This window comes from Peromyscus californicus, unplaced genomic scaffold (genome assembly GCF_007827085.1).
Source record: "Peromyscus californicus insignis strain IS unplaced genomic scaffold, ASM782708v3 Scaffold_4__1_contigs__length_199733344, whole genome shotgun sequence".
In the NCBI taxonomy this organism is placed as follows: Eukaryota; Metazoa; Chordata; class Mammalia; order Rodentia; family Cricetidae; genus Peromyscus; species Peromyscus californicus.
The window spans coordinates 104,243,981-104,256,208 of NW_026294562.1; the positions used below are offsets into that span (position 1 = coordinate 104,243,981).

The 12,228-nt window shown below is 41.0% G+C and overlaps 1 protein-coding gene across 13 annotated transcripts in view; it reads left to right on the top strand.

Moving 5' to 3' along the window:
• Positions 1-897: 897 nt before the first annotated feature.
• The window catches only part of Emsy (EMSY transcriptional repressor, BRCA2 interacting), a 78,143-nt gene continuing 66,812 nt past the window's right edge, over positions 898-12,228 (top strand). For 7 of the 13 annotated variants that reach the window (XM_052761100.1, XM_052761111.1, XM_052761102.1 and 4 more), the window contains exons 1-4: positions 898-1,025; positions 2,665-2,773; positions 9,628-9,727; positions 11,043-11,117. In XM_052761100.1, the coding sequence (XP_052617060.1) occupies positions 2,704-2,773; positions 9,628-9,727; positions 11,043-11,117 (245 nt within the window). In that variant the 5' untranslated portion in view covers positions 898-1,025; positions 2,665-2,703. The remainder of the gene's footprint in view (positions 1,026-2,664; positions 2,774-9,627; positions 9,728-11,042; positions 11,118-12,228) is intronic. The other 6 variants (XM_052761104.1, XM_052761107.1, XM_052761108.1 and 3 more) reach the window with 4 other exon arrangements.

Consider the following 12,228-nt stretch of genomic DNA (forward strand, 5'->3'; position numbering starts at 1 on the left):
TGCACTTTCATTGCATCCGATGTTATACCAGAGTTCTACATTTGGAGGGAGGACACCACAAAATTTGATGGAATTTACAATACCAGAAACTAACTTTGATTTTTCGGATCGTTGTAACTGTAAAGCAGGGGGACAAGACTTCCACAACACGGTGTGGTTAAATAATAACAAAGGCAGAACGTGAACCTACCATGTCGTAGTGCCTCAAGTAAATCCCTTCTTCCCTTTGGCAGATATATCACAAGATATCGCTATCTTTTCTATTTTGCACATGGCGTAACCCCAAGTCGAGAACGCTCGGGTTCCCTTCCTCGACTTGCAACTCTTTAACACCGAGAAGGGGGTACGGGCCACTGTGAGGTCCTCTCTCTCAGTTCTCGTAGCGTAAATAATTTCTCTTGAGTTGTCGTCTTGGTGGTGGAAGGACGCTGATGATTGCTCCAAAGAGTCTGAGAAACCGGACCTTAATCCTCAGCCGTTCATCAGGGACCAAGCTGTGGTTCTTTTCATTCCTAACCTCGATAGAGTGAAGGTCGAAGCTCAGGTCCAATCACCGACACCATTTCGGCCGGTACGTGTGACGCCACACGTTTAGCTGAAAGAGCAGCCGATTGGCTGGGAAAGGCCGGGAGGAGAGGCGCGCGAAGCTAGAGACTGGAGGGTAATGTAGAAGCCAAAAGGAACTACACTCCCAGACTTCCTTGCGTACGCGACCGGCAAGCAGCGACAGAAAGAGGACGGAGTTTGGGCTCGGACTACAACTCCCAGTAGGCCCCGCAAGGCCGGTCCTTTCCTTTCAGAACGCGGTGGAAAAAGGACAGCGCGAATGGAGGCTTTTGAGTGCCCGTTTCTCAAAAGGCGGGAAAGGCGAACTACACCTCCCGACGAGCCGCGCGCGCTTGCGCCTGCGCTCTGGTATCTGTCGCCATCTTGCCCCTTCTGAGGCACCGCAAACAAACCTAATTCCTGGTGTCCCCTAGTCTTGGCGGAGGAGCCTTTTAGATGAGCCCCGAAAGGCCGGGCAGGTGGGTGTCTCTTAGGCAGGGTCCTGGGAAGAGCTGGCAGGTTATCCAGGGTACGGGGGCGCTGAGCCAGCCATTGGGAGCCCGGCTTGGGGCGGTCAGCCCCATCCTCCGTTGTTTCCTAACGGGATCGTGGGGCTCCCTCAAGTGGACTGAGGGGGACTCCGGCGCTCCTGGTGATGGGACACCGGAGGTCGAGGTCTAGGAACCCCGGGGTGAATCCGGACCGTCTGGCTGGCTGTCGGCATCCCTGCCTTTTCTCCGTTGTCCTCGCCACTGCGGAGAGCGCGAGGCGCGGACGCTGACCAAGGTTCCCGAGACCCGCTGCTGGCCACGGGGGCGCGGGCTTGACATTGGGACCGGCGCTGAGGCGCGCAGGCGAGGAGCCGGGCGGGCTGCTCTTGTGCTGCTGCTGTGAGGGAGTGCGTGTTTGGAGAGGGGGCGGGGCGGGCTGCCCGCTGACACTTGAGCGGGGGACCGAGTCGTTGCGACCCCGGTCCCCGGAGCGCGCTCCGGCCGCCCGGCTTTCCTTGGCTGTGCGGCCCCGCCGTAAGCTTCGCTAGAGGGGATGCTTTGGGATGCCGTGACGTGGTGCCTGATTCGGGCGGTCGCCGGCCGCCTCCGAGAGCCTATCGGGAGGCGGGGACTGGTTTGGGGAGCGAACGGATTCCTTTGGCTCTGCCCCTTCCTCCTCTCCACCCCCTTTCTTTATGTCATCCTGCCAGCTGGGGCGCGCCGTCCAGTTTGGCTTGCTCAGGGTTGGTTCTGAGCTCAGAGGACGATGGGAAATAGGGGGAAGGGGGCTCCACTTGAGGCTAAGAGTTGGAGTTAGCAGCCCAGAGCCTGGAACGCAGTAGAAGAGTTATATCGGTTTAGTGTTTGACTCCTAAGCTGGCTCATTCATTCATTCACCCTCCTCTCGTGCTAACAATCCATTTATCAATTTAACAGATGTTTAAGGAAGGTCTACTGTGTGCTCAGCCAGTAATGTGTGAACTACCGTTCTGTGTCCTATTGTCCTCCAGACTGGGGAATTCTCAGTGCGAAATTCCAGGCATCTAAACTTTGGGTAACTTGTGGATTCATGACTATTTTACTGCCAAAACTTGAGAAGAGTTCTTTATTAAGTTCCATTTACCCAAATAACATGCTCTACCCTTTGCTTATTTTATCTCATAACTTATTATTAAGGAAACTGAACACTGGTCCAAGGTTGCACAGGTGGTAGAATCTATTTGGCAAGTTCTATGCCAGCCACTATGAAAGAACTTGATATGCCCTGTTTTCTATACTAACAACAAACCGGGTGGGATTACTTTTTTTTTTTTTTTCCATAAACGTGTACAAATAGGGTTCAGACAGGCCAATTCACCAGGATAAAACAACTAATTATGTTGTAAAGCTGGAACTGGAACCAAGTGTTTGACTCTAAAACCCGTGGTTTTCAACTGTTAATCTGAGCTGGATCCGTGTGCTCTCAAATGGTGGTTTGATTATTTGTCAGAAACTGGCAAGCATGGTGATGAAAGAAGGTTGTGAGGTAGTATCTTTTTCAGTTTTACTTCATAGCCTGTGGATGGAGCTCCAAGTGAGTGGCCTTTTGCATATACTTTGGTAATTTGATTTGTTTTTCTTCTGATAGGGAGGACAAGCTCTTTGGGGCTACCAAACAGAAGCAGCAATGCCTGTTGTGTGGCCAACCCTTCTGGATCTCAGCAGGGATGAATGCAAACGAATTCTTCGAAAATTGGGTATGAATTTTGTTGTTTTTGTTCTGAGCAGGGTCTCACTGTCTAGTGCAGACTGTCTTCAAAATGGCTTTCTCCTCCCTCAGCTTCCCAAGTGCCAGTACCACAGCTGTGCTCTGACATGACTACTTAATGGTTTTATTTTTGTTATTTTATATTTTTCTGTAACCCTTTTCTTTTTCTGTGTGGGTCATGGCTGTTGGTAGCATGGTCCTCAGCTTTCTCACCGTTTTCCCAGGGCCTAGAATGATTTGTAAGTGAGATACAGGAATTATGATGCAAGGAGCTATGATAAATGGGAAGCCTGGCCATTGTGTGTTCTTTTTTAAAAAATTAATTTATTTTTATTTTATTTGCATTTGTGTTTTGCCTTCATGAATGTCTGTGTGAGGGTGTCAGATCTTTGAGTTACAGACAGCTGTGAGCTGCCATGTGGTTCCTGGGAATTGAACCCAGGTCCTCTGGAGGAGCAGTCATGCTCTTAACCACTGAGCCATCTCTCCAGCCCCCGTTGTGTATTATTAAAGTCAGCATCTCACATAATATTCACGCCCCAATAGATCTTCATTTTGTTTGGGTCCCCGTTTTACATATGAAGTTGAAACCTAAGGTAATGCTCATAGTAAGTTATGTAGTCAGTATTTGACTATAGGCCAGTGGTTCTCAACCTTACTACTGCTGTGACCCTTTAATACAGTTCCCCATGTCATGGTGACCCCCCCAACCATAAAATTATTTTTGTTGCTACTTCATAACTGTATTTTTGCTACTGTTATGAATCGTAATGTGAATATGATTCTGTGTTTTCCAGTGATCTTAGGCAACCCCTGTGAAAGGGTTGTTTGACCCCAAAAGGGATGGAGACCCACAAGTTGAGAGATACTGCTCTAGGCAATATTTTTGTTTTTTTGTTTTTGTTTTTGGTCTCATATTAGCACACTACTAACTTTAATAGATGTGTATGTGTGAGTCATACCTTTTCTGGATTCTAAGTTTATGCAAGCTGCCTATTTTCCCAATTAATTATTGTAATTGACAAAACACACTTTATGCTTAAAGTTGATTATTTAATGTTTTTCTTTTTCCATTTATAGCAGCATTTAGGGAGAGAAGCAAGCCCTAAGGCTAAGGCATGTGTTTTGTATAGTGAACTAACTTTTTCCTGATGTGTGAAAAATGGTATTGGTCACATGCCATTCTTGGGAATATTGAGAAAAAAAGAGTTACTCTAATCATTTGAATCATTGGTTTAAAATGAAAATCCATGAAAAATGCTGTTTTAGACTATAAGGGCCTTGTCTTATTTACCACCACTGTAGCCTGAGGCTAGTGCACTAAGTGAAATAAGTGACTATTAATTAAATAAAAAGCCTATCATTGTGATTGACATCTGAGAATATAGTGTTTAAGCAGCTACTTTCAGACAGATTTGTAGGTCACTGAAGTTTTCCATCAGAGGAAATCTTTGTTGTGATTTCTATGTGTAGCTCAGATAAAGTTGTATCTACTGTGGACCTAGTGCTAATAATGTCTGCCTTTTTTTTTTTCCTTTCCCCTTCCCCCCCAGAGGGTTTCAAACTACTTAACCTTGTTTTAGAAGTTTGAAGAGGGTTCTTTTTTGGGGGGTGGGGGCAATCTTTTAAACTTATATGTAAACTTTTATCACTATTTTAAAGGTACTTGGCTATAGACACGCACTAATGTAACTTGCTGTTGGTTATAAATTAAACTCCATTTCTTTCTTTTTTTTTTTTTTTTTTTGGTTTTTCAAGACAGGGTTTCTCTGTGTAGTTTTGCTACCCTTCTTGGATCTCGCTCTGTAGACCAGGCTGGCCTCGAACTCACAGAGATCCACCTGGCTCTGCCTCCCAAGTGCTGGGATAAAAGGTGTGTGCCACCACCACCACCTGGCTGAACTCTATTTCTTTCAGAATTAAAAACTTGCTAGATGAACAGATCACAAGGACAGTAAAATTGGACTGAAGTTTCTGGGTTTTAAGGGCCTTGAATTTCTGGGAAATCCATGTTCTTCTGGCATCAGGCACACACATGGTACATAGACAGACATATATACATATAAGCAAAATATTCATACAGATTTAAAAAAAAAGAAATTGGGCTAGACATTTATGATACATTCATGGCACCAGTAGCAGTAAATGCTTGCTACTTTTTGACAGCCTCTCTTTCGCCTTATTTTTGTAACTCTTGAGTTGTAACTTAACTGACTTGGGAGCTTTATGACTAAAGTATAATTGAGTGACATAATGGTTTAAATGGACCTGGTTTAGGGTTTTATAAAAGTAGGGTGACACATCTTTTGTTTGTGAGGCATTCACATGTATTTATTATTTCCTTTTTTTTTTTTTTTTTTGTTTTTTGAGACAGGTTCTCACTATATACCTCTGGCTGTCCTGGAAATCTCTCTGTAGATAGGCTGGCCTTGAACTCAGAACCTGCCTCTGCCTCCCAAGTGCTGGGAATAGAGGTATGCACCTCTATTGCCCAGCTTCATTATATTTTTTTGCTACTGGAATTAGCCCTATAATAAAATAGCACCGGAAACTAAACCAAGTTTAAGATATCTCAGGATCCCTATAAACATGCTTGTCAACAAATATGAAAGAAGCTTGGAAGTTAGTAAAGGTTCTAATGGTGACTGAACTACTTACAGGGATGCTGGGAATTGTGTAGCTGAGGTAATGTTTTCAGAGTCACAGTTCTGTGTGTTGGATATTTCCACCTCCCAATTTTGTGCATGACTTTTTAGTTTACCTTCAAATGAAACTTGTAATGTCAGAAATTTTGTCATATTAAAATATTTTATTGCATTTTTAGCCAGGTATGGCATCTCCTTTTAGTGCTAGCACTCAAGAGGCAGAGGCAGGTGGTTTTCTGAGTTCAAGGCTAGCCTAGTCTACATAGTGATTTCCAGGTCAGCCAGGGCTACTTGGTAAGATCCTGTCTAAAAAGAAAAAATTATATATTACATTTTAAATAAATTTTGTTTTTATTTTACTTGTGTGTGTGTGTGCATGAAAGATCTTGCATATATGCTCTGGGGTATGTGTGGAGGTCAGGCTACAGCTTTCAGGAATCAAATTTTCTCCTTCCACTATGTGGGTCCCGGGGATTGAACTCAGGTCGTCAGGCTTATTAGCAAGTTCATTTACCTACTAGGACATCTTGCCAGCTCTATTTCTTCAGTTAATTATGTTTTCTTTGAAACAGTGTGTTTTTAAATAAGGCACGGCTGCACATGCCTGTAATCTGGGCACTCAGGAGGTGGAGGCAAAAGGATCAGGATTTAAAGCTAGTCTGAGCTACACATGCAAGACTGTCTCAAAAACAAACAATAAAACCTGAAATGGAAATGGTGTTTTTGTCTTTTTTCTTCCTCTGGTCTGTTTCTTTTTAATGGCATTGTTATTGTCTTAAATATTTTGCAAAATCTAAAATATTTCCCATTTTCTTCTGTCATTTCTATAATCAGTTACTGAGTTCTATCAAATAACTCTTTAAGTTGGGATTAAAGGATTTGCTTAGTCTAACCACAGATGACTTCTGTCTCCCTTTTTCTCTGTTTTCTGACATGTGTGAGGTAAAACCTTCATGACAGTTTGTCTGTTTATTTATCAGTCATGTACCTAACACACACATACCCTTTTTAGACTTTGATCTAATCATCTTGAGGATAGGGACTTTGTTTTATACCTACAAATTTTTAAATATTTTCCCTAGTACTCTCTCTTACAATATTCTTTTAGTAATTTGGTTTGAATTAGTGACTGTTCAACTACAGACAAGTTCACTTCCTTTAATGTAAAACTTTTAAAAGTAGTTATTGTTACTGGAGTTTACTGAAGTAACGTGAAGCATTTCCAGCGCTTTTGCTCTCTATTCCTTTCATAGAAGTTCGTCCTCCGACTCTCCACAGGGACAGGTCTCTTCCTGAGGAGAACTTGCATTTTCCAACCAGATGACGTGTTTTTTCCTGTGCCTTTACCATTGTGTGCAAACTGTTGTGATTGCCTGGTGACTTTTTTGACCTGTTCATATTTTATAGTTAAAAGACTTGAGGGCAGGACTTGACACTCTTCAGTGTGTATGTATTAGGACTCAACATTGATTTGTTGAATAGAACAGTCTATGAATATTTTAATGGGGCATAAACATTTAATATAGTGAATTTTCAGCTGGTTATTCCTTTTTTGTGATTTCTTTCAGCTCTGCTCAGAGCTGAAATGTATTTCTTGGAACTTAATATTTGCTTTTTGCCTTTGGAGAAGCAGAGCTTTGTCTTTTGACAGACACTCCATGCGGTGTCTACATAATATGCAGTATATACTCAACATGCAGGACGCTCACACTCAGGGTATTTCCGTGGAACTAGACATTTCTGCTTCATTTACTCAGCCCATTCCTCTATATAAGGCTTCCTTTAAAAAAAGATTTTTATTTTGTATGTATGGATGTTTTGCCTGCATATATGTTTGTGCACCATGTGTGTGCATGGTGACTGGGGAAGCCAGAAGAGGGTGTTGGATTCTAGGGAACTGGAGTTACAGATGGTTCTGAGTCACCATGTGGGTGGTGGTATTTGAACTCATGTCTTCTGGAAGAGCAGCAAATGCTCTTTAACTGTTGAGCTATCTCTTTATCCTCTAATGCTGGCTTTTGACAGAATTGTGAATACTATGAACAGAGTGAAACTGCTGTTTACTTACTGGTTAGTTTTGAGTCTGCAGGCCTGTATCTATCATTAGTTAACCCATATTTACTGCGTTTCTTTTGGGCAGATAGCAAATATTTGTAACAATGTGAGCATGAAGATACTTCTAATTTGGACATTTGTTTCCACCATTCTGGTTTGCTCTGGTGTCTCTGTTTCATAGTGTTAATGGCTAAAAACCCCACTGTTTTACTACTTGTTCAATCCTCTTTTTTGTTGGTGTTGTCTGACCTTTCCTGTAGCCCCAGTCAGAAGCTTAGCAGGGGACTAGGTATAGCTGAAGTGGCTGAGCCTCTCTCTCTTGGTGGCCATTCTTTCTGGGTTTCTTCACAGCTTGTTGAAGTTATGATTCCTAGAGAGCAAGGCTACAAGTACAAGTACTTAGCAAGTATCTGCATCCTATTTGCTGATATACCATTAGCCAAAAGTAGCACAGAACCTAGACTTGATGTGGGAAGACTACACAGAGATTACAGATCACACTGGTAGTGAGAGGCCTGCATGTTTTGCTGGGAGGGCTTGAAGACTTTTGATTTGTATGTATACTTTGGCTTTTTTGTTCTGTGTTGTTGTTGTTTTTTTGTTTGAGACAGGGTCTAGTTTGGCCTAAGTTAGCTTCTCAAACTTACGATCTTCCCACTTCACCTTCTGAGTACTGGGACTACAGGCATGTGTTACCATGTCTGACTTGTGTGTTTGTATCTTTGTGTGTACATGTGCATGTGTGCATATTTATATTTTTCTGCACATGCATGTGGAAAACAGAACAACCTCAAATGTTGTTCCTCAGGCATCATCCACCTAATTCTTTTTTTTTTTTTTTAATTAAAAAAGTTTTTTTTTAAGTAAGGTCTTTCACTTAGAATTTGTTCAGTAGGCTAGGCTGGCTTAATGGCCTGCAAGCCTGGGGAATCCTCCTATCTCTGCCTCCCTCAACACTGGGATGACAACTATGTATTACCATATCTGCTTTTCATTTTCTTTTCTCTTTTTCTTTCCTTTTTTTCTTTTTTTTTTTTTTTGTTTTTCGAGACAGGGTTTCTCTGTGTAGCTTTGCGCCTTTCCTGGAACTCACTTGGTAGCCCAGGCTGGCCTCGAACTCACAGAGATCCGCCTGGCTCTGCCTCCCGAGTGCTGGGATTAAAGGCGTGCGCCACCACAGCCTGGCCTTTTTTTCTTTTTTAAAGTGGGTTTTGGGGATTAAACTCGAGTGCCAATACATCTATCCCAAGCATGAGTCATCTCTCTTGCTTGTATTTCTTTGAATTAGTGTCTTGCTAATATCTTAGGCTGTCTTTGAACTCTCCATTTCTCTGCCTCAGCCTTGTGAGTGCTGGAATTATAGGCATGTACCACTGTACCCAGACTAATTAGTCATTTTGATGGTAGGTTTTATGTTTTAATTGCTTGGATGATAGTTTTTGTAGATGTAAAGATCTTAGTTTAAAGGTGTGGCCACCATACCTGGCTGGGTTACCTGTTCTTTAGATTTTCTTTTCTAAGCATTTTATACCCTTGACTTCTGTGAGACATTGTATAAGAAAACCATATAAATGATGAAAGTGACACTTAAATGTAGGTAGTTTTCCTGCCTGGCCCACAGTCAGGACAAATCTCTGTCACCCACCAGTCCCACGGCCTCTCAGACCTGACCAAGTAAACACAGAGACTTATATTGGTTACAAACTGTATGGCCGTGGCAGGCTTCTTGCTAACTGTTCTTACTGTTCTTAAAGCTTAAATTAATCCATTTCTATAAATCTATACCTTGCCATGTGGCTCGTCGCTTACCGGCATCTTCACATGCTGTTTCTCATCCTGGCGGCTGGCAGTGTCTCTGCGTCTCAGCCTTCCACTTCCCAGCTTTATTCTCCTCCTTGTCCCGCCTACACTTCCTGCCTAGCCAATGGCCAATCAGTGTTTTATTTATTGCTAATCAGCAACACATTTGCTATACAGAACATCCCACAGCACTTAAATCTTTTTATTTGATAACATTTTTGAAAGGAATTTAAAATTTTGCATTTGGTTTATTTTTAGATTTCTTGCCCTAAAGTTTAATATTGCATGGCCACATTATTCAAAATTGAAGTCTTATCTTGATAAAATAATTTTCTTTTTCTAGAATTGGAGGCATATGCTGGAGTTATCAGTGCACTTCGTGCACAGGGCGATCTCACCAAGGAAAAGAAAGATCTTCTTGGAGAACTCTCAAAAGTCCTTAGGTAATTTGTCATGAAAGTTTTGGTGATGTGAATAAAAAAAATTGCATTTTATGGGGGTTTATTTATTTTCATTCTCAAATTAAAGGACAGAGGTGTTCAGTTTGCTGGGTGCTTAGAGGCCCTGTTCCAGTTGTGTGCTTTCTGCTATAGAAGATGGGGTCACTTAGTCTCTGTCGTATAAGCCAATCAAAGGGTTTAAGGTGGGTATTTTTGGGCACCTGGAGTGGGAGGTCCTTTGGCAGAGGCGCAAGAAAGAAGAGCTTGTGCAACTGAATTTCAGGATGTAGAGTGGCATTTGTTAGAGGGAAAAGAGGAATGTAAGCCAGATCCTCAACATGTGAGTGGGTGCTGGTGATAAAGTCGTTGCCTTAAATCTAGTTGACTCCTTTTCCTGAGCTAGAGTGCCACTTCAATCCATTGGACAGGTCTAGTGAAAGGATTTCTTGGCGCTTTGTCTTGATTCATTTTCATATCTTGTGCTTTCTCTGTTTTAATTCGTTTACTTTCTACATTTAAAGTCATTTTGTTCTATTTTTAGAAGTGAAAACATGGAGAGTCTCTTACTGTTTAATTAACATTAATATAGGAATGTAATTAAGCAGATTCTCAGTCATATGTTTTTGTTTATGTTTCCTCATAAATTCTGCTTTTAGTCCTTAAGTGTTGTGGTTTATGCTATAAATTTAGTGTTAAGTGCTAAAGAATACAAGAAGAGTGGTATTCACTGTATTGGGTATTTATGAATATAATGAATGTAATCTTTAAAAATGGTTTCATTTATCAGTGTTGAATATATGCACAGTCTTACTATTGGTAACATAATGTAGAAGGCACCTAGCTGAAGTTGAGTCACGTTTCATTGCATGTACTCTAAAGAAACACGTTATTTTGCCACTCTTACTGCTTTTATTATATTCATTGAATATAGAATTATTAGACTTGTAAGCTTTAGAAAAGACTTTAGAAGACTTTCTTCTAAGTGCCCAGTCCTCCTGCCAGCAGTCATGAGATAAGGAGGTCCTTGAGCACCATGTCTAGTTAACAGGAAGCACTGCTAGTCTTACCATGGCCTGCTGTTTCACAGATGGGAAAATTTGCATATCAGCTGAGTTTGTCTTCCTGAAATTTTCAGATAAATAATCCTCAGTTACACAGAATCAGTATGAAACCTTTCCTGTGATTTTGAAACATTTTAAGATACACATTAGACAAAGTAATCCTCAGCCTCCAAAAGATGTTGACTTAAACATTAATAAAAGTGTAGAGAAGAGCTGCCTGCTTGGCAGAGTTCTATAATGGCTATTTTTTTTCATAGCATCTCAACAGAACGCCACCGTGCTGAAGTTCGGAGAGCAGTAAACGATGAACGGTTAACAACAATTGCACATAAGTAAGCCATTAGTCTACCACCCCTGATTTTTTTAAATGATGTAGTATAAAGTAGTTTTGAGACAGTCTTCCTTTTGTGTGGCAGGTCCCTGAGTCTTTTATCATAATAGTATCTCTATACTCAGAAACCCTGCCTATAGTGATTACTGTTTACTCCATTGATTACTTTTTGTTTTTGTTTTGCGTTTTGTTAGGGAAGCTTAAAGTACTTAGGTCAAATCCTATTACAAGGTAATCTCTGTATAATCTAAGGCCACTGGAAGCCGAGCTCAATACCAAGTAGCATGCCTCCTGACATTCAAAGGTGCCCGGAGGTTTCTTGTAATGGTACTTGATATGTGTGATGCTTTATAAACAGGCATTACCATTTTTATATGGCTCTAATTTCAGATATTTTGAGATTCAAAAAAAATTATAAAATATATGTTCTTTTAAGAGATATAAATACAACTTAATTATATATTTTAAAAAACAAACAATAAAATTATAAAGGTTTCTTATTAATTTGTTTTCAGATCGTCATAACTGACAGATTGGGTAGAGGGTGGCAGAGGACTGAGCAGAATCAACCATTAGTTACAGAGAGATAGTGCCTCCTGAAGAACAGAAAGTAATCCTTTCAGTGATAATAGAAATATTTCATAAAATGTTAAAGTGTAATCCATTTGTTTTAATTTTTATGTTTTAATATGACGTAAAACTAAAGAAGAAAGAACTTAGTGCGTTACCATAAGGTGATGACATAAGGCATTTGGCAGAATTTGAATTGATTACACAGCTCTGTTGGCTTCTTGTACTTCACTGTCCCTCATTTTACTTAACACATAGAATGGGGTACTCACCTCTTTAACAGTGTAGTTTGAATGTTTTGCTGTTTGTTCTGTAAGTCTGAGATTTCTTTCGTGGTAGGTATGCATTGTAGAAATTTAGACATTCTCTATAGAGACAGCTCGTGTTTAGTTGTCAGGCTAACATAGTTGAAACACTCAAATTTAATGTGTCCCTTTTTGAATTTGCTTCAGACTTTTGAATTGGAATGATTTAAACTGGGTCTGAATTCTAATTTGGGAACTGGTAATAGGAAATTGTGCTAGATAATCAAGTAGCAATGA